This window comes from Gobius niger (assembly GCF_951799975.1).
Source record: "Gobius niger genome assembly, chromosome: 21".
Classification (NCBI taxonomy): domain Eukaryota; kingdom Metazoa; phylum Chordata; class Actinopteri; order Gobiiformes; family Gobiidae; genus Gobius; species Gobius niger.
In genome coordinates, this window is record NC_136872.1 from 26,320,209 (window position 1) to 26,343,131 (window position 22,923).

Sequence of the window (22,923 nt, forward strand, 5' to 3'; positions counted from 1 at the left end):
ATAAAGAAAATAAAGACATTAATCTGATTGTTCTGTTGGACTTTGGCTCGAGTCCTGAAGGAGCTGTGACCAGACTGAAATCCCACAGAGGGTTTTCCTCAGGGTCACAGAGAGCCCAGGTGGTGCTGAAGCTTCACCTTTGCCCTTTAAGATAAACAAGTATTATTGATCTGATTTTACTTTAATATTTGCCTTTAAGCTGAATTCTGCAGGAAAAACAACTTTACAGAACGAGGTCGGACTCTCTGCTTTATTATTACTAAGTCCACATGGAGCATGTTAAAGTCCTCTCTGCTCCTGCATTAACATGCCCCCTGCTGGCCAGAGGCTGACTTCACATTTCAGATTCAAACATGAATCATCTTCTCTCCACAGAAGCAGATCCACAGCCTCAGTGTCGGCTCTGTCCATGAAGAGTGACTGGTCTAAAGACCGTAATCCAGACTTCAGTCCTGAACCTGCTCCAGACTCACAGTAAGATCTGACCTGAACACAGAGTCTCAGCAGCTAAACTGTGCTTTATATTTGTGATTGTAACTTGTGAGATGTTAAAGACGTGCTCAGTGCTGTGTGTTTGTGTCACAGAGAAACAGAGTCAGAGCAGGACGCCTGGCCTCAGTGTGGAGACACAGGCAACAGTCCTGATCAGGGGGTTCAAGGCCCTGCACCAGGTGAGTCTGCTCAGTCTGAGACTCATCAACTACAGCAGGGAATAAGAGACCTGTTCATCAACATTAACAGGTGTCTCCTCCTCTGTGTCCAGGTGAAGGTCTCCACAAGGTTCTGAAGGAGCATAAGCAGAGCCTGAGCAGCAGATGTGAGAGTGTGACAGAGGGAAGTGAAGAATCAGGAGATAGAACTCTTCTGAACAGCATCTTCACTGAGCTGTACATCACAGAGGGCCTCAGTGAAGAGGCCAGAGCCCAACCTCAGGAGAGGAGTCTGGAGACACAGTCCAAGAAGAAGGAGGTCCAGGAGATCACCATCAGGTGCCAGGACATCTTTAAAGCTCTGCCCCCTGAGCAGCAGCAGGGGGCGCTGCAGCAGGGCTCCATCAGAGCCGTGCTGACTGTGGGCGTGGCTGGAGTGGGGAAGACCTTCTCAGTCCTGAAGTTCTGTCTGGACTGGGCCCAGGGCTCAGAGAACCAGGAGCTGCAGCTGGTGGTGCCACTGTCCTTCAGAGAGATGAACCTGGTCAGAAGGGGGCGCTACAGTCTGATGGAGCTGATCCAAGTGTTCCATCCAGCGCTGGATCCACAGGTCACTCTCATTTAGAGAAAGCTTTACCTTTCACATCATATATTTCAAAGTCTCAAACACTTTTGAAATGACTCCTGGCTCTCAGGGCGTTTGTTAGTTCAGTCTGTGTTCACATTCACTGTAAACCCTGCAGTCCCTCACACTGGAGCTCCACCACTCACTGGTTTAAAGTGAGGGTTGAAGGAAAGTGGTGTAAAGTCATGGATGTTAAATGTTGTGTTTCTCTGCCCCACAGACGCTCACAGCCCACACTCTGTCCGTCTGTAAACTCCTGTTCATCTTTGACGGCCTCGACGAGAGCAGACTGTCTCTGGACTTCAGCTGTGAGCTCATCTCTGAGGTCACACAGAGGTCAGAGGTGGGCGTACTGTTGGTGAACCTCATCAGAGGCGCTCTGCTTCCTCACGCCCTTATATGGATCACCTCCCGCCCAGCGGCGGCCCATCAGATCCCAGCGCGGTGCGTGCACAGGGTCACGGAGGTCAGGGGCTTCATCACTGACCCACAGAAGGAGCAGTACTTCAGGAAGAGGTTCTCAGATGAAGAGCAGCTTCAAACAGTCCTGTCCCACCTCAGAACCTCCCGCAGCCTCCACAACATGAGCCAGATCCCAGTCTTCTGCTGGATCACCTCCACAGTCCTGGACCACGTGTTGAGAAGCCATCAGAGCGGACCACTGCCCCAGACCCTCACAGACATGTACGCACACTTCCTGTTGGTGCAGACGCACAGGAAGAGGAAGTACAAACAGACACAAACAGAGGTCAGGTCTGACCCCTGGGGGCTGACAGAGGCCGACACAGAGCTGCTCCTGAAGCTGGGGAGACTGGCCTTTGAGCATCTGCAGACAGGAAACATCATGTTCTACCAAGAAGACCTGGAGCAGGTGGGTCTGGACCTGAGCGAGGCCTCGGTCTACTCCGGACTCTGCACTGAGATCTTCAAACGAGAGAGTGTCTTCAACCAGTCAGTCTACTGCTTCATCCACCTGAGCGTGCAGGAGTTTCTGGCAGCCGTTTACCTTCACCACTGCTTAAAGAACAAAAAGAAGGTGGTCAGGGAGTTTCTTTATGGAAGTGAAGTAACCGTCTCCAGATTAAGTCCAAACGAGTTCCTCATTCAATCTGTAGAAAAGTCCCTGCAGAGTCCAAACGGCCACCTGGACCTGTTTGTGCGGTTCCTTCATGGCCTCAGTCTGGAGTCCAACCACAGACTTTTAGGAGCTCTGCTGAGTCCAATCGACCAATCAGAAATCACAGAAGTCATTAAAAACCTTAAAGTGAAGAACACAGAGAAAGTCTCTCCCGACAGAAGCATCAACATCTTCCACTGTCTGATGGAGCTGAAGGACCAGTCTGTGCAGCAGCAGATCCAGGACTTCCTGAAGTCTGGAGGTGGATCTAAGGAGAAACTGTCTGAGATCCAGTGCTCGGCTCTGGCCTACATGCTGCAGATGTCAGAGCAGGTCCTGAAGACGCTGGACCTAAGGAAGTACAACACGTCTAATCAGGGTAAACTGAGACTGATCCCAGCGGTGAGGACCTGCAGGAAGGCTGTGTGAGTCCTCAGTCACAGACAGAAGCTTCACAGACCTGTTAGAATCACTCACATGTCGCTCTAACATCTGTTACAGGTTTGTTCAGTGTGGACTCTCAGATCTTCACTGTGAAGTGGTGGCGTCAGCGCTGAGCTCCAGCCCCTCCCATCTCAGAGAGCTGGATCTGAGCCTTAATGTCCTGAGTGACTCCTCAGTGTCTGTGCTGTGTGCAGGTCTGAAGAGTCCTCACTGTCAGATCTCCTTTCTCAGGTCAGTGCAGGTCTGAAGAGTCCTCACTGTCAGCTTTCCTCTCTCAGGTCAGTGCAGGTCTGAAGAGTCCTCACTGTCAGCTCTCCTCTCTCAGGTCAGTGCAGGTCTGAAGAGTCCTCACTGTCAGCTCTCCTCTCTCAGGTCAGTGCAGGTCTGAAGAGTCCTCACTGTCAGCTCTCCTCTCTCAGGTCAGTGCAGGTCTGAAGAGTCCTCACTGTCAGCTCTCCTCTCTCAGGTCAGTGCAGGTCTGAAGAGTCCTCACTGTCAGCTCTCCTCTCTCAGGTCAGTGCAGGTCTGAAGAGTCCTCACTGTCAGCTCTCCTCTCTCAGGTCAGTGCAGGTCTGAAGAGTCCTCACTGTCAGCTCTCCTCTCTCAGGTCAGTGTCAGGTCTGTGACGGCTCTCGCTCGTCCATCCTCCACTCTCCTCATCCTTTAATCACTGTGTGATGGGACGTAACCGTTCTCTGAGAGTGAAGTAAAGTGTCAAATCAATCAAATTTTATTTGTATAGCGCCCAACAACAACCAGAAGGTGCCCAGAGCGCTTTCCAGGATTAAAACAAGAATCATAGTAGACAACAATAAATACAAAAACATATAACAACAGCAGTCGAGTCGGTGGCTATGTATCGAAGGCTTTCCTGAAAAAATGTGTCTTCAACTGTGATTTAAGGCGAGACACTGCAGGTGAATAGGGGAAAAAAATAAATGTAGAGATGTCAATTTGAAACTTTTGCTGAACATCACCGATATAAATATGAGGAAAAAATGTATTGCACTTTTTCTGTCATTTTATGTTTTCACATAAAAATAAGGCATTTTGAGCATTAAAATGGCCAAAATTGTCTATATTTTGGGCAACGAAATCAAAATAATGAATTGAGCCAGATTAAATGTTATGGTTTTATTTTATTGACATATTAGTAACTCAGATTTTTTCAGAGGGGATTTTGGATATTTTGTTTAGTTTTTCAATAAACTAATCATCAGTGAAAAAATCTGTAAAAACTCAAATTCCGCCTGTTTTTTTGGTTTCAAAGTTGAATAAATCAGGCTAGGAATTAGATATTAAAAAAACTGTCTGAAAAAACCTTCAAAATATTGTTAGGTCTCAGACTGGAAAGTTTGGAGTCTGTGGGAGCTTCTATAAGGGTTTCCTCGTTGCCCGAGTGCGGCTTTTTTTCATTCTGTGAACACCAGCGCTGAAGTTTTGTAGCGAGTGCGCATGCGCGGCCCGCTCGCCGACTTTTCCGCTCCAGCGTCTCGTAGGAGGAATAATACCATATTTGGGTGAAAGCGTCATCACGGGGACCCTTAGCAGGACACGTGGATGTAAAATTTGTCAATATTTATGAATGAAAACCCGCTTGAAAGACGGACTTTTTACGCGGCGCAGCAGCTACTTCCGGGTTGCCCCCACCTCGCAGGCGGACAAAACATCATAAAATAAACATCATGCGGGGTGAGTTTTGTTATTTTTATACTCTGACATGAAAACTGAGATGTAGAGGGAGGAAAATAGATAAAAATCTCCACTTCGACCACTACGTGAAAAATCAATACTTTCACCTGCCGTGTCTCGCCTTAAAAACACTCAGCTCTGTGATGTTTCGAAGCTGGACCGGAAGTGCGTTCCACAGCTTTGGGCCTTGTGTGACCAGGGAGGTGTGTTCAGAGGAGCGCAGAGTTCTGGCTGGTTCGTAGACCGTTACTAATTCGGCAAGGTAGGCCGGGGCCCGACCATTGATGGCCTTGAAAACAAACATCAGGACCTTAAAGTCCACCCTAAATGCCACCAGGAGCCAGTGGAGAGAGCGGAGGACTGGGCTGATGTGTGAGCGTCTGGAGGTGTTGGAGAAACCACAGTATTTGCCCCCGACCTCTGAGTCCTGCTCCAAACCAGAGTCTCAGATGTTCAGCTGTAGCTACAGAAACTCCTCTGACTTTACTCTGGACTTAATCACTTCATTTATTCTTTATTCAGATTGAGGGGCTGTGGTTTGTCAGAGATCAGCTGTTCCTCTCTGGCCTCAGCTCTGAAGTCCAACCCCTCACATCTCACTCAGCTGGAGCTGGGTGAGAACAAAGACCTGTCTGACTCAGGAGTGTCTCATCTGTGTGATTTTCTGCAAAGGACAGACTGTCGCCTGCAGATTCTCAGGTCAGTTCACTGTCTCTGTCACTCTCAAGACAAAAATAATAAATTTCCAGAAGAATAAAAACTTAGAAGTTTTATCCATAGACTTAGAATATATTAACACATTGAGTGCCAAAAAGAAAAAAAAAACGTGTTTTAGCATTATTTTTTTATTTGTTTTATTACAAAACGAGACAGTCTTAGCCTGGCCTGAGTCAGACTGATCATCATGTTCACAGATTCATGGGGGAAACAGTCTGGAATTGTGTGATTTGAATCTCGCTGACTCCGGCAAAACCAAGACGAGCCAATCATAGCGCGGGAGCTCTGTGTGTCGTCTTCTGTGCTAGGATTTACCATCAAACTCCTCCGGCCGTGACCAAAACAGTGAAGATGGCGACACAACAGTTCATTGTGTGTTTTCAAAGCCCCGCCCAGTGGCCCCGCCCAGCGGTCCTGCAGCAGCTCAGTGTCAGACAGAGGAGGGAGAGCAGAGGGATCTCCTGCACAGAACATCTCCTCACCTTGTGCTTCAGATTCTCTTTAGTTTTTTATCCGTCGGCCTCATAATCACAGACCAATGAGGTCGACAAGCCGACAGTTTATGATCTAAACATAAACCTTGTGTCAGACGCGAGCGCTGTTTACTGCGAGTCACCACCGCGTCCTCGGCAACGTGTTTTTGTAACAATATTTCAGCTCCATGTTCTCTTCAAACAACGTGAAACTCAGGCCCAGACATTCTCAATAGTCCATGTTCTTTTCTTGAAGAGTGAAGAGTGAAATGAGGGAGACAGTTGTGTTTCATAAAACAAAATATGTGATCAAACTAGCCACTGTTTAGCTTAGGATTTCTGAGGAACCGAGACACGTAGAATGAAAGTGTTTCCACCTCCTGAGAGCTGAGAGTCTCAGCTTTCAAACGAGCCACAGCCTGTGTCCATAACTATAACACAGAATACACTGTGGTGCTACAAATATCATGAAAAATGGTCTGGATTGTTGTCACTCAATGTGTTAAATGTTTTTTTTTAAATAATCACAAAATAAAAGAAATATTTTCATCTATTTTTGCTTTTTATACATTAAGATTTTTATATTGTTCAAACTATATTTTAGAAAGTTTTAGAAAAGAATCAGGACTTGATCTTGTGACTGGCTCAGTCCGTGCGCAACTCTACACGCAACGTGGTGCACGTGATCTTGCATGTGGCGCTAAAGGCTGCCCCTATAGGGAGAGGGCGTTATTTATTACAAAGAGCACTTGGAGCTGCTCTTCTATGGCAACGTTCACATTATTTTCCTTTTTACATCATTCTGCCTTGTCTTCCTTAGAACCGACGTCAAGTTGAAAAGAAAAGCGAAATAGCCTCGAAAAGTTTGAACGTCGGTTTTGCATGGGCTGACTTTGATACAGTAGATCAACGCGCACAAACCCAACACCAAAAAAACAACAGTTTTCCAAAAATAAACCACACACGCCTCAAGTGTCACAACACCAGGTCTGATCTGAGTTTTAAGGAGACATTTCCATCGTGTGTCAGTCTTTACCTCCTGATGATGCTCCTTGTGGAGCCACAGCTCAGTCCAAAAGAAAGAAACATATTTTACAGGGCGCAGAGCAACTTTTTTTTTTTTTTTTCCAATTCAGTCGCTCCAAGAATCCTGCAGCTGTAGCGCAAATCTTCCAATTCGCAACAGTTTTCTTGTAACTGCTGCATAACTCTGTAACTCCTCCACAGCCGATATGACAGATTCTGATCAGTTAAATCCTGTACATTTCATAACTTTTGTCAGGTCTCTGTCTGGTTTTCGTTTTCTAAGTTTCCTGGACAACGTGAAATCACAACATTACAATCAGAATTATGTTTCCCGCACACTGGGGGCGACAGATGGACCCCCTGTGTCCGTTTGGATATCCGTCACCTCTCCACAATCAGCAATTAAAACAACATGAAACGAGAGAATAGTTGTCAGATAAATGTGTATTTAAAAAGTTAAAAAGTCAGATTAATACAAAACCAATTCAGAGTTGGAGTCCTGAAACCACAGTACGGCGCCAGCAGAAGATATGAAAAAGAGAGGCTCATCAGTGGTGCTGATGAGGCTCGACCAGGTCTCGTGATGTAGAACACAGAGACAAGGAGTGGATCATGCCAGTCTGGTACTGGGGGTTCAGTCTCTTACATATTTATACCCTCTATGCTTTTACACTGTTACTAGTGGTCAGTGGGTGGGTAATTTCCCTCAGACCGTAAATCTGGTTTAAACTAGCTTTGCAGGTGTCATGTAAGCGGATGCAAGTGTCTCAGTCTGCTCTTCATGACCATATTTGGTTGCATCTTGACCCTCGGCTCTGTGCTCAGTACCTTTCCACTAAGTTGTTTTTCTGAAACTGTGAACTTTAGCGCTCGTATCACATCCCCATATGGTCATCCTGAGCAGACTGATAAGGCAGTGTCTCGTGCAAATACTAATACAAAAATATGATTCCTAACACTGTGTGCATTCGAACGGTGTCCAGCACAAGGCTGCCTCTCTGTCCCGCCCGCTCAGCTGGATCTGCCGCAGCGGAGACTTTTATTTCTTTAATCCGTGCTGCATCAGCATGTTACGCGTTTACAGGAGAACCCCCCCTCACCCCCCCCTCGCAACCCACCGCCTTCCGCCTGCCTGGGGAAAGCATGGGGAGGGGGCGGCACCACAACATCGCAATGCGAGTCTGTCCCCCCTCATGTCCGGCCCACTTTGTGCGCCAGGTGTGACACTGAAGATTGCAAGGAGCTCCACTCGTCTGCGCAGTCGTCTGCTCTACAGCCTGCGCTAAGAACCACAAGATCTGGCCCTAATGCTGCGTTTACACATAACAACGACAAGTCACGAATGCCACGAATCCACATTCGTGGCCGAGGATCACGAATGTGAGTGATTCGGGGCAGAGGTTTCACGCGCCGCCACGAACTGTTGCGACCTGTTACTGCGTGTTACGATTAATGGCACGAATTATTACGCATGGTCACGAATATGCGTCCCGCACTGCTGCGTGCTGTTGCGTGCTGCTGCGAGCTGTTCCGTTCTGCTGCGAGCTGCTGCGAGTTATTGGGAATTGTCGCGTTCTGTCAAAAATCTGTCAAGAATTGGGCGAATGTGGACAAGATCGCCTGCCGCGCACACCGGGGTGGAGGCGGAGCAGGGACGTCTCGCTCCGCCGTGCTCTCCCTGACTCGTTGGGCTCTCGCAAAATCGGTTGAACAAAAATCAAATAGACCAGCTCAGCGGTGGGCCTGTCCATATACTGAAGAATAGCAATAGTTTTTCAGTCTATGGGACAGTCACACCAGTTCAACCCCGCTCCTGTCAATGCGTAACACGGGCAAACAACAAACGCACGCGCTTCATGTCAGATAAGTCCGTGCAACAGCCGCACAATTTGGGCTGACTTTACTCCACAGAAAAGCATAAAAACACTACACTCACTGTGCACTCGATCTTCTGAGGATCCGTCAAACTCGCTGCTCTTAAACCTCTTTATCCATGATTCTCACTCGTCTGGTCAGTCTCAGCTCCAGCTGGAAAAAACTTTATAATCCACAAACACAGGCGCGTGTCTTCACCTGCCTCGCGCTCATCGCCGCTTGCTTTACGTGTCTAAGTTTGTAAATTAGCCTTAACTTATCTGTGGTGTAGCTGCTGGAACCACGCGCTGTTGTTTTGGTCAGTGGAGGCAGCGTGCGAGATGCATTCAGGGACCGCGGTAAAGGCGCCCTTCTTACTGTCCCTTTTTTCCCAACAAACGCGGGGAAAATCGTGACAAATATACAACAGTGGGGTTCTCCAGCGGGGGGGCAATAGGGGTGGCAGCAGGGACTGGCTCCTAAACATCAGGAGGAACGACCGCAGGAGGAGGAAAAGCCGGCGGAACAACTTCAGCACCTGAGGAGCGGTGGCGGCAGGTGCTGTCCCGGGCCTGGAGCGCGGACTGGCCGAGTCTGTGGGACTTTTCTTTTGCTGCTGCAGGTCCGAAAATGCACTTTTCGGCGTAGCGTGTGTTTCCATCAATTTTGTGCGTGAAAACAGTGATTCAGCTCTACGAATGCTGTACGAATGCTCTCACGCTGAATTACGAAGCGCCACGACTCATCACGAAAGGACACGCTCCGCTGCGAACTCCACGAACAGAGGGTGATTCGTGACATTCGTGGAAGATTTTTTGACAGACAAAAACTTTCTCCACGAACATCACGAATGTCACGAACTGATGCGTTCTGTTAAGAATCCCATTAAGACGCGTTAAGTCATGTTACGAACGTCACGAATGACGAAAAAATGCCATTCGTAACGCATCGTGCCTATGTGTAAACGCAGCATAAGACTTTAACAATTTGTGGAAAAGTTTGTTGTTTTAAATGATTAACTCTTTAGTTTAAATTCATTACTTTTATTATTCAAGATGTGTCTTTGTGTTTGTTTTATCGATTTCATCTCTGGACTTTAATCACTTAATTTAATTAAGTATTTTTTTTAATTCAGATTGAGTGGCTGTGGTTTGTCAAAGATCAGCTGTTCCTCTCTGGCCTCAGCTCTGAAGTCCAACCCCTCACATCTCACTGAGCTGGACCTTGGTAATAACGACCTGTCTGACTCAGGAGTGTCTCATCTGTGTGGTTTTCTGCAACGGTTAGACTGTCGCCTGCAGATTCTCAGGTCAGTTCACTGTCTCTGTGTCAGGGCTCAAGTTTTGTTTTGTTTTGTTTTGTTTTGTTCAAGACAAAAATAATTAATTTCCAGAAGAATAAAAACTTATAAGTTTTATCCATAGACTTTTAGAATATATTAACACATTGAGTGCCAAAAAGAAAAAAAAGTTTTTTTTTCTTCGTTTTTTTACAAAACGAGACAGTCTTAGCCTGGCCTGAGTCAGACTGATCCTCATGTTCACAGATTCATGAGGAAAACAGTCTGGAATTGTGTGATTTGAATCTCGCTGACTTCAGCAAAACCAAGACGAGCCAATCAGAGCGCGGGAGCTCTGTGTGTTTTCAAAGCCCCGCCCAGTGGCCCCGCCCAGCGGTCCTGCAGCAGCTCAGTGTCAGACAGAGGAGGGAGAGCAGAGGGATCTCCTGCACAGAACATCTCCTCACCTTGTGCTTCAGATGCTCTTTAGTTTTTTATCCGTCGGCCTCATAATCACAGACCAATGAGGTCGACAAGCCGACAGTTTATGATCTAAACATAAACCTTGTGTCAGACGCGAGCGCTGTTTACTGCGAGTCACCACCGCGTCCTCGGCAACGTGTTTTTGTAACAATATTTCAGCTCCATGTTCTCTTCAAACAACGTGAAACTCAGGCCCAGACATTCTCAATAGTCCATGTTCTTTTCTTGAAGAGTGAAGAGTGAAATGAGGGAGACAGTTGTGTTTCATAAAACACACAATATTTGATCAAACTAGCCTCTGTTTAGCTTAGGATTTCTGAGGAACCGAGACACGTAGAATGAAAGTGTTTCCACCTCCTGAGAGCTGAGAGTCTCAGCTTTCAAACGAGCCACAGCCTGTGTCCATAACTATAACACAGAATACACTGTGGTGCTACAAATATCAGGAAAAATGGTCTGGATTGTTGGCGCTCAATGTGTTAAATGTCATTTTAAAAATAATCACAAAATAAATGAAATATTTTCATCTATTTATACTTTTTATACATTAAGATTTGTATATTGTTCAAACTATATTTTAGAAAGTTTTAGAAAAGAATTAGACTTTAAACAATTTGTGTAAAAGTTTGTTGTTTTAAATTATTAACTCTTCAGTTTAAATTCATGACTTTTATTATTCAAGATGTGTCTTTGTGTTTGTTTCATCTGTTTTATCTCTGGACTTTAAGAACTTTATTTATTTATGTATTTATTTTATTCAGATTGTGGGGCTGTGGTTTGTCAAAGATCAGCTGTTCCTCTCTGGCCTCAGCTCTGAAGTCCAACCCCTCACATCTCACTGAGCTGGAGCTGAGATATAACTATCTGAGAGAGTCAGACCTGAAGGAGCTCCTGGTCCTCAAACAGAGCCCTGACTGTCGACTGGAGACACTGACGTGAGTCCAGACTTTATCAGACTGTTCTGAACCTGGAACATTTTCTATTTTCTAAAAACACTGAGGCTGTTGGAGTTTGTTTTAAAGAGTTTTTTCATCTTAAATCCATTCTATCATTAAAGGTTATTGATGAAGATCAAGTGTTAACCATGTTATTACGTTATATCCTTATGAAAAACAGACCTGGAGTGAGTTTAGTTTCAATAATCATCATATTCAGTTTATCTCCGTCTTCCTCAGTCACACCAGCCCACACTCCGATACACGGGAGATTTAACTGTTTTAAAGACTTTATTATTTTTCATTGTCTTTCCAGATTAATTATTGTGAATAATAATAACTTGTAATAAATGATTCCTGATTTCTGCTTCTCCACAGCTGGGAAGGGGTGGTAATCCAGAATTCTTTCATCAGCTCAAGCTCAGACGCCTCAGTCTGAGTCCAGGAGAATAAACAGAAGGATCCAGGATCACGGCTCAGAGGAACAGGTCTGAGCTCCATCAAGAACCTGGAGACAAAAAGAGAGAAGAAAGTGAAGTCCTTCAGACTCTCCAGGCGTCTGATTGTTTTTATTGATCTAATATAGTGATGTTTTATGGAGAACATTTGTATTTAATCACTAAATACCAAATACTTGCCTTAAAATGTATTTTGTAGCGAATTCTGTTACTTTGTCTACTCTGATTACTGTATTCTGAATACTTTTAGAATACTTTCCCGTTGATTGTCAGTATATTTATGTATAAATATGGCGTCTGATTACAAAACTGAAGATTACGATTGTTGGAACACCTGTAATAAACTCACTCAGCGTTTATTAGGAACTCAAAGACTCGTGTGGCAAAAGCACCTGAGCAGCAGATCCCCCAGATCTAATGTAAAGTCATGGAATAAAACGCTCGTCTTTCTAACTACAAACACCACAAGGGGGCGCTGTGGGAGTTCACATTCACACTGACACAACTTTACACCTTCACTCGAGGAGGAGGAAATGCTTTTTAAACAACAGATGTTCTTTGAATGTGTTGAAACTGTGTTGTTCAGATTGTGTAAAAACTAAGAAGCGGAAAAAGTGTCAATTTGTGTGATTTGTGCAAATAAATAAAGGAAAAATCTAATAAAACAGAGCAAGATGTTTATTATTTATTCATTTACAGACTTGGAAAATCCACATAGATAAAAACGAGGCCAACTCTAATTTGACTAAACATAATAAAGTGACACACGTTGGAGAAAGTGTTGGAGTTTTCCACTGTCCACTGTCCCGGCTCCTGAAGGTGTCGTTGTGTCCTTGGGCAGGACACTTCCTCTCTCTCCAGTGTCTGTGTGCACCGGTGTATGAATGAGAGCGACTGGTTCTTTTCTGTAAAGCGCTTTGGGCCTAAAGAAGGTGGAAAAGCTCCGTATAAGTCGAGTCCATTTACTGTGTGTGTTTGTGAGATGTTTACTCATAAAAACAATCATTTCATTCATAAAAACGTTTCATCGTTTTCTCATAAACGTGTCCAAAAGTGGAGACGGTTTTCAGACACATGTTTGTTTCAGTTTATTTGATTTAAGCGACACGAGCTTGTCTCAAAAGCTCATCTCCATTTTGTCACTTTTTCCAAGGAGCTTTTAGATTTGGGTAAAGCCAAACTGTGGTGGATTCAGGTGGGGGTTCAGAGGTTAAAATTACAAATGGCCGCTCATGGTTCTTCGCATTTCTTTAGTAATTCTCTTCTTTGACCAAAAAGAGGATTTATTTCACTCTAAACTAGTATTAGTGAAACTGACTAAACCAAGTGTTCGTTTGCAGAAGCTGTGGGACGAAGAGTCTCAGTCCCTCGTCTTCAATGTGGGCGGTGTCACAGCAGGGGCGTGTCCGAGGGGGGGCCAACGGGGGCCCCGGCAACATAAATACAGTTCATCACAAGAGCGTTTCACTGATCTGTCGTGAAGCACCTGGGAAATGGTGGTAATAAATCCGACCTGAGGCGAGACGCTGCAGGGAAAACACGGGTTTGTTTGGATGTTTGGGATCCACGTGTGGCAGGAAAGGCCGTGACCGAGACGACGCTGTTTTCCATTTCAGTCAAAGTCATGTTTTTGCAAAAGACGAGACTAAAATCATCCAAACTTCACAGACAGTTTGAAAAAGTCTCACTTAAATTCTCTGCTAAAGGAGCAGCTCTGGAGACTCTACAGGCAAAACTACATTTTTTTTTCAGTTTTCAGGTTTTGGGACAAATCTGTCTCTGAACATACAAGCTTTCACCCGGAAACAGAAAATATACCAAATCTTCACAGTGACATGTTTAAATATTGCGCTGATTCAATGTTCCCCCATAGACTTATATGGGAGAACACAATTTCAAGGGCCTTTTTCTCCAAACACATGTTTCTGTCATTGTGGCGACACTATGTCCACGTCAGTCGGACCTAAAGACTTCACATTTTCCAGCCTCGGACTGAACAATATTTGGAAGGTTTTTTCAGAGGGATTTTTTATTATTTAATCCCTTAAGCCCCATTTATTGAGTTTAATGTCAAAAAATAAGGCGAAAATTACTTTAAAACTAAACAAAAAATCCCCTCTGAAAAAGTCTTGGTGACTCATTTATCAATAAAATGACATTTGAATGTAGCTCTGTCCATTATTCAGATTTTGTCGCTGAAAAGATGGGAAATTTGGGGCATTTTTAGGCATAAAACACCTTGTTCTTATATGAAAAGATAAAATGACAGAAAACTTCTTTATTCTTTATTCTTTATTAGGATCCCCATTAGCGCCACAAGTGGTTGCTCGTCTTCCTGGGGTCCTGACACAATATAAAATTACAGAACAGTAAAAATAGAATCCATGATGTTTCACATTTTATATAATCACGCAGCCTCATAGGACACATATAACACACGGTGACTCTGCTCACATGTACTGAGCTCATTGACCTTTTACTTTCAGCTTAAAGTGTGGTTTACTCTCAGTATTTCTGATGTTAAAAGGAAAGGAGTTCCAGGCGTTTGCTCCTCTGTACATAACGGTTCTTCTCATTGAGTCACTTTCGGGTCTGGGAACAACCACAGAGTTTGTCGTCACTTGATGAGTCACAAACCTGTGACCAAACCCGCTGAATAAGAGTTTGTTGAACCAAAAACTGGGCTGTTTGTCCATCAGAACTTTGTGCATGACCATGAGGAGACTGGCCTGTAGTTTGGTCTCCTGAGCATCTCACGGACATTAGTGTGGAAAGGACAGTGAAGCACAACTGGAGCTGCTCTGTTCTGAGCCATTTGAAGTCTCTGAAGATGCTTTTGTGGAGCATTGGACCACACTATAGGGCAGTGATGGAGGTGAGACAATGCTATGCTTTGGACCAGTGGTTCTCAACCTGGGGGTCGGGACCCCCAAGGGGGTCGCGACACAAATTTGGGGGGTCGCCATATCATTTAGATAAAATAGCCATATTTTCATTAGCGTATAATCTGATATGTTATTATTCTATATTATTTGTTTGTAGTTTGATGCATTTCATTTTAGCCAAAAATGTGATAAAAAAATGACAAAAAATGACAAAAAAAATGACGAAAAAATGACAAAAATGTGACAAAAAATGACAAAAAAATGACAAAAAAATGACAAAAACTGACAAAAATGTGAAAAAAATGACCAAAAAAATGACAAAAATGTGACAAAAAAAATTACAAAAAATGACAAAAATGTGACAAAAAATGACAAAAAAAATTACAAAAAATGACAAAAATGTGACAAAAAATGACAAAAAAAATGACAAAAAAATTACAAAAAAATTACAAAAAAATTACAAAAAAATGACAAAAAAATGACAAAAAAATGACAAAAAAATGACAAAAACTGACAAAAATGTGACAAAAAAATGACAAAAATGTGACAAAAAAATTACAAAAAATTACAAAAATGTGACAAAAAAATGACAAAAAATGCCAAAAAAAATTACAAAAAATGACAAAAATGTGACAAAAAATGACAAAAAAAATTACAACTAGATCCTCTCGGCTCAGGCGGGAGTTAAGAGGTTAAGAATTATGTAATCTACTATTTCTATTTCTCACGGTGTGACCCGAGCGGGGGTCACGAATCCCTTTTACTGTTAAAATGGGGGTGGTGGCTCCAAAAGGTTGAGAACCACTGCTTTGGACGACAGTTTTCAGAACAGCAATGTATTGTTTTCTCACATTTATGCCAGTGATCGACAGCAAAAGCTTCAAACTGATGTCTGTGAATTTAAACTTTTTCCCTTTTCACCTGCAGTGTCTCGGATTATAATAAAAATCACCAATGACTGAATCACTTTTACATTTAGTCGACTTTTCTTTTGACTGAAACTAAACTGAAATATTTGTAACACACATTTAAACCCGGCTCTCTCCATTATTCACATTTCACTGCAGAAAACACTGGCGATTTTTACACCGGAAACCCCTCATGTTTACCATAGAAAAGGTGAAATCATCGACTGGACTGGGTTTAAGTGAAGGTTTACCTTTAGCCACAGAAGCTCAGTCTGAGCCAGGAGGAGGGAAGTTTACAGCATCGCTCACGTCCAGTCCGTGATTCTTCTACAATGGATGTTCCCTGGATGAACGAGAGCCTCCACAAACGACATTTCCAACACATTTGTTCTCATGTTCACGTCGGTCTCCACAGCAGGAGTTTGTAATTGATATATATTCACCTGGACACGCCCCTCAGCTCCACAGTGCTGTATTTCAAACTGATCTCTCTCTCTTCTCTCGCCTTACTTGACACATTGTGCTGAAATTTGGGGGTAATAATTATAAAACTACTTTACAACCGATATTCATCCTTCAAAAAAGAGCAATAAGAACAATGTATAACGCTGGTGACCGAGACCAATCCACTGTTTATTAAAGCCGAGATTCTAAAACTTCAAGACATGATCACTTTTAAAACTGCTCAGTTAATGCACAAAGCTGAAAATAAGCAGCGACCTCTAAAAACTCAGCAGTTGATTTCTGAAAGAGAAGGAAAATATCATTTAAGGGGCTTGGATCACTTTAAACCTGCCCATGCCCGGACATCCAGAAACAGTTTGTGTGTGTCCGTTTGTGGTCCTGAAATATGGAATAAATGACACGTAGACCTTAAACCATGTCCGAATATCAGACAGTTTAAACATCAATACAAAGAATGGATTTTCTCTAAGTATCGGAGGAAAATCTCTGACTTTTCATGTTCAGCTGTTGTAAACCTGATGTTGATGGTAGGGAGTATTCACACTGTATATGACAACTTGATTTAGATCACAGAGCTCAGATTATTGTTTTAAGGAAGCCTAAAAAGTAAATAGGAAAAGAGACTGACAGTACTTAAAAGGGGCGGGACTAAATAAGTGTTTACTTCCCCCCCACTCCTTTCCGGACAGCCTCATTTCAAACGTGCAAAAGGTAAAATAGTTTGTACTAAGACGTAAATGTGTTGAGCTGCACGTCTGAAACTGAGCTCATCTGCCACGATCATGGCAGGTTGTGTTTTGAGTTCGTATGAGTTTGTGTTTTTATGTTTTGTTCATGGTCTGAATAAAATCTGACAATACTTACAATACAATCCCTCCTTAATGTGGCTTTAATGGACATTTGTGTGTCAGTGTTTGCGTCGTATTATCAGCGTGTCAGTGTTTGCTCTGAGTCCTAAACATCTGTCACATTTCTCTTGTATTCCTGAGCCCTGTGTCATCGATGAGAATAAAAGTGAGGATAAAAGTCTGGCTCTCACGGCCTCGGCTCCGGCTTTTACTTTCACACTTAAACCTTTACTGATAAAACGACACAAATAAACATGTCACATTTCAGAGACGGTTTAACCCTCTGTGGAATCAAACCCTTATGGCTCTGACACAGTGAAACCTCTCGACTCCCACCTGAACGGATCCCGTTTCATCCAGGCTTTCAAAAGGCTTTACCCCAATCAAAAAGCTTCTGGGGAGAAAAGCACCAAAACAGCCACAAAAAATGAGAAGAAAACATGGATGTAAACGCAACAAAAAAGTGACACAAATGTGACAAAAATGTGACAAAAACTCAACCAAAAAGTGACAAAAAATGTGACAAAATGTGACAAAAACTCAACAAAAAAGTGACAAAAATTCTACCAAAATGTGACAAAAATGTGACAAAAATGTGACAAAAATGTGACAAAAATGTGACAAAAATGTGACAAAATTCAACCAAAATGTGACAAAAACTCAACCAAAAAGTCACAAAAATTTGACAAAAATGCGACAAAAATTCTACAAAAATTTGACAAAAATGCGATAAAAATGTGACAAAAATGTGACAAAAATGTGACAAAAATGTGACAAAAATGTGACAAAAACTCAACCAAAAAGTGACAAAAAGTGACAAAAATTTGACAAAAAAGTGACAAAAATGTGACAAAAATTCTACAAAAATGTGACAAAAATGCGACAAAAATGTGACAAAAACTCAACCAAAAAGTGACAAAAATTTGAAAAAAATGTGACAAAAATGCGACAAAAATGTGACAAAAACTCAACCAAAAAGTGACAAAAATTTGACAAAAAAGTGACAAAAATGTGACAAAAGTTCTACAAAAATGTGACAAAAATTCTACAAAAATGTGACAAAAATTCTACAAAAATGTGACAAAAATGTGACAAAAATGTGACAAAAATGTGACAAAAACTCAACCAAAAAGTGAAAAAATTTGAAAAAAATGTGACAAAAATGTGACAAAAATTCTACAAAAATGTGACAAAAACTCAACCAAAAAGTGACAAAAAGTGACAAAAATTTGACAAAAAAGTGACAAAAATGTGACAAAAATTCTACAAAAATGTGACAAAAACTCAACCAACAAGTGACTAAAAATCGGAAAAAAATGTGACAAAAACGTAAAAAAAAAAAAAAGGTGACACAAAACAGCAACACCGCGAGGGGAAAAACATCAGTTTTGTGGGTCTTAGCTTTCAAATGAGGCGTGACACTGGCCTGTTGTTCTGACGGGGCTCAGAGATTGTGTGTTTGTGTTGTGTCCTGTCTGCTGTGGTTGTGTTGTTGCATTGCACTCCCATAGTCTCCTAATAAAATCAAACAAAGTGTTATTTTCAACATCAATCAATCAATATCTCTTTATAAACGATTTTATTTGGACCTTTAAAAACATGGTTGTTCATCCATGATGCCAAAGCACAAACAGAAATGTGAAGAAAGTGTCCGGAGTGTGAAGATGTAAATATAAATATAATCCCATTTACAAACTCTGACTCCATTATTTAGATTTCACTGCTGAAAATATTGGTGATTTTGTCCACTTTTATACATAAAATGATCCACATTTCCTTCTGATCTCAGTGTCAGTGATCCTCAGCCTGTGCCTTAAGGGTTAAGTGTGTGGCTGTGGTGACAGAGGGCGGGGCTTGTCCTCAGGTAAAGAGCAGGTGTTTCCGCCGCAGTGTCACAAATGTGCGGCTGAAGGGGAGATGACGGGACGGTCCTGTAATCTCCAAACCGAGCAGAAACCAGGGAGAGTCGGACAGAGGAGACGCTTCAGAGCCCACACTCAGGTGAGGCTTTGGAATCAGACAGAGCTACAGTTTACAGACTCATCACTGCATCATATACACAATAACATACACCAGAGCACATTTGGTGTTTGGCCTTAAGTCAAGGTTCATTGAGTCATAATGAGTGCATTATTAGAGCTGTGTCAGTGTAATGTGTGTAAATGCTTCTTATAAACAGAGCAAATATGTGTATTAAAGTCAGTTTAAGGAGTGCCGTGAGGAAAGCAGTCGAGCTGAGCCGCTCCCACTGTTTCCTGTTCGTCCAGTCACAGGTAAAAATAAACACAGTGTTCACTTGAATGAATTTGACAAGACATGGGTTAATGGAGGGTGAAAACCGGTAGAATCAACAAGACTAACTTTACTTTAACCCATGAAGATACAGTGCCTCTCGTAAGTATTCATACACCTTGAACTTTTGCACATTTTGTCATGTTTACAGCCCTAAACATAAAGATTTTATTTTGATTTTTTTACTGAACGTTCACACACAAGAAACAGACAACTGTGAAGTGAAAGCAAAATGATACATGATTCTGTTATTTTTCAAAAAATAGAAAAGTGAAAAGTGGGCCTTGCATAAGTATCATACAGCATGAGTGAATACTTTGTGAACCCCCTTTTTACTGCAATAACAGCACAAGTCTTTTGGGGTCTGACTCTACAAGATTTGCACATGTAGAGACTGACATTTTAGCCCATTCCTCTTTACAAAACAACTCCAGCTCTGTCACATTAGAAGGAGAGCGTTTGTGAACAGCAGTTTTCAGATTATTCCACAGATGTTCAATAGGATTTAGGTCAGGACTTTGACTGGGCCATTCTAACACATTAATATGTTTTTATTGAACCATTCCATTGTAGATTTATCTTTGTGTTTGGGGTCATTGTCCTGCTGAAGGTGAATCTCCGCCCCAGCCTCAGTTCTCTTGTGACTCCAGCAGGTTTTCCTCCAAAATGTCTCTGTATTTGGCTCCATCCATCTTCCCAACTATTCTTACAGTCTCCCCAGTCCCCGCTGAGGAAAAGCAGCCCCACAGCATGATGCTCCCCCCGTATATCTGACACTGGGGATGGTGCACTCAGGACCATGAGCAGTGTCAGGTTTGCTCCATACATAACGTTTTGCATTTGGGCCAAAAAGTTAAATTTTTGTCTCATCTGACCAAAGCTCCTTCTTCCACATGGAGCTGTGTCCTCCATTTAAATCAAAGCTTATTCAACCTTCATCAAATGCAGTTTGGCTTCCGAAAGCATTATTCCACCGAAACAGCCGTATGCTTTCTTCTGGAAAAAATTAAATACAGCCTTGACAAGGGTGGCGTGGTCGGAGCCGTGTTCCTTGACCTCAAGAAAGCATTGGACACCGTCAACCACCAGATCTTGCATTTTAATTTCTCACCGCGCACTGTACAGTGGGTGGAATCCTATCTGAGTCAAAGAAAACAATATGTTAAAGTGCAAAATTCTATTTCAACAGCTCGTAATAATGGACTAGGGCTACCTCAAGGTTCAGCCTTATCACCATTATTATTCAGCCTTTACATAAATGATTTCCCTGAAAGTTGCCCTCCCAATGTACAGTGCCAGATGTATGCAGATGATGCAATCATCTATGTCCACTCAAAAACTAAACATCAAGCAGCTCAAGAACTGTCGTCAGCAGCAGTCATCTTCTGCTGAAGATACAAATCCTCCTGTATTGATACAGGGATCCCAAATTGAATCAGTTCATGAATTTAAATATTTAGGTGTAATTGTAGATGCAAAACTTTCATTTAAACAAGTGAAAAAAACAGTGAACAAAATGAAATTTAACTTGTCAAATTTTAGATTTATTAGAGAAAACCTAACACTTGAATCAGCTAAACTTTATTTCAAGGCCATGATTGTTTCACACATGATGTACTGTATGACGAGTCGGGTGCTTGCAGGCAAGACCACTCTGAAACCTATCGAGACGACGTACAAGCAAGCGCTCAAGGTCTTGGATAGAAAGCCAAAGACATCATTGTAAAATCCTGAAAAAGTATGAGATATTGAGCTGGGAAAACCTCATCAAATATGTGGACTCCGTTCTTGTGTATAAAACCTTCAAAGGACTAGCCCCACCCCCATTACAAGAATTTATTCAAAAGAATCACAACAGATCAACAAGAGCAAGTTCCAGAGGTGACTGTACAATTCCTTTCAGAAAAAGTGCCTTTGGACAAGCAGTGTTCTCCTTCCGAGCCTCTCAAACTTGGAACACTAAACCACCGAGCATAAAAGAGATGCCGACAATTAGCTCGTTCACCAAACATCTCAAGTCATGGCTATTGAAGAATCAAAACTGCCCACACAACCTGGCATAAGCTGAAAACTGCCCACACAACCTGGCATAAGCTGAAAACTGCCCACACAACCTGGCATAAGCTGAACTCTGGCAAAGAAATGTTTATGTGTTTTAACATTGGACATTGTACAGTATTTGATATGTAGTATGAGAGTGTATGTTAGGTAGAAGTGACCTTTTATTATCATTTTTAGGAGACTGGGCTGGTTGCAGGGTGGGGGTCGGTGTGGGTATGGGAATGAGGGTGGATGCGGGTGGAAAGTGTGTGGGTATGGGAAGGTGGGTGGAAAGTGTGTGGGTATGGGAAGGTGGGTGGAAAGTGTGTGGGTATGGGAAGGCGGGTGGAAAGTGTGTGGGTATGGGAAGGTGGGTGGAAAGTGTGTGGGTATGGGAAGGCGGGGGGAAAGTGTGTGGGTATGGGAAGGCGGGTGGAAAGTGTGTGGGTATGGGAAGGCGGGTGGAAAGTGTGTGGGTATGGGGGTGCGGGTGGAAAGTTTGTGGGTATGGGAATGTGGGTGTGTGTAGATGTAAAGTGTGTGGGTTTTAGAAGGTTAGGACTGTGTGAGTGAGTGCAGGGGTGAATGTACGGAACAAGTGTCAAGGACTGATTGATGCTCTGCAGAGTGAGTGGTGTAGTCGGGCCTGGTCCGGTTGGGGACAGAGGATGGAAATTAGCTTGAGCTATAATCCTGCATTTTAAGCATACTGTACTTATGTAAATGCATTGTCCTTTTTAAATAAATAAATACAAAAATATGACTTCTAGCAAACTTCAAACAGGATTTCTTATGGCCTCTTTTCAATAATGGCTTTCTTCTTCCACTCGTCCATGAAGGCCAGATTTGTGTAGATACGACTTATAGTTGTCCCATGTACAGTTTCCCCCAGCTCAGCGGCAGGACTTCAGCTCCTCCAGAGTTATCTTGGGGCACTTGGTTGTATTTCTCACCAGTGTCTCCTTGTTCAGTTTGTTAGTTTAGGTGAACAGCCGTGTCTTGGTAAGTCTGCAGTGGTGCTTTACTCTTTCCATTTCCGAATGATGGATTGAACAGTTGCTCCGGGAGATGTTCAAATCTTGGGAAATCTTTGTATAACTAAAGGCTGCTTTAAACTTCTCCACAGCTTTATCCCTGACCTCTCTGGTGCTCCTTGGCCTTCATGATGTTGTTTAGTGACCAACACACTCCGACCACAGCTCTGAGGGCCTAAAAGAACAGCTGAAATTATACTGAGGGTAGATTACACACAGGTGCCTCTATTTAACCGTTAGGCCAAGGTGTGAACATTCTGGAGTCATTAGGAATGTTTTAAAGGCAATTTAATGCACTCAGAAAATGCTGTATGAATACTTACGCAAGCCCCACTTTTCACTTTTCTATTATTTTAAAAATAACAGAATCATGTATCATTTTGCTTTCACTTAACAGTTGTCTGTTACTTGTGTGGGAACGTTCAGTAAAAAAATCAAAATAAAATCTTTATGTTTAGGGTTGTAAACATGACACAATGTGCAAAAGTCCAAGGTGTATGAATACTTACGAGAGGCACTGTAAATATAATCCCATTTACAAACTCTGACTCAATTATTTAGATTTTACTGCTGAAAATATTGGTGATTTTGTCCACTTTTATACATCAAATTTTACACTTTTCCTTCTGATCTCAATGTCAGTAATCCTCAGCCTGTGCCTTAAGGGTTAAGTGTGTGGCTGTGGTGACAGAGGGCGG

At 42.7% G+C, this 22,923-nt stretch overlaps 2 protein-coding genes across 2 annotated transcripts in view; both read left to right on the plus strand.

The window, feature by feature from the left end:
• Positions 1-22,923, plus strand: part of LOC306981088 (NACHT, LRR and PYD domains-containing protein 12-like) — a gene marked incomplete at both ends in the record, with an annotated part of 136,374 nt that overhangs the window by 43,210 nt on the left and 70,241 nt on the right. The window lies entirely within an intron of this gene.
• LOC306980673 (protein NLRC3-like) overlaps positions 1-22,923 on the plus strand; it is a gene marked incomplete at its 3' end in the record, with an annotated part of 38,975 nt that overhangs the window by 5,396 nt on the left and 10,656 nt on the right. Inside the window, exons 3-11 of the mRNA XM_079580100.1 lie at positions 376-474; positions 586-671; positions 764-1,260; positions 1,496-2,817; positions 2,894-3,013; positions 3,321-3,443; positions 5,051-5,227; positions 11,122-11,295; positions 18,704-18,860. Coding sequence (XP_079436226.1) covers positions 376-474; positions 586-671; positions 764-1,260; positions 1,496-2,817; positions 2,894-3,013; positions 3,321-3,443; positions 5,051-5,227; positions 11,122-11,295; positions 18,704-18,860 — 2,755 coding nt within the window. The remainder of the gene's footprint in view (positions 1-375; positions 475-585; positions 672-763; positions 1,261-1,495; positions 2,818-2,893; positions 3,014-3,320; positions 3,444-5,050; positions 5,228-11,121; positions 11,296-18,703; positions 18,861-22,923) is intronic.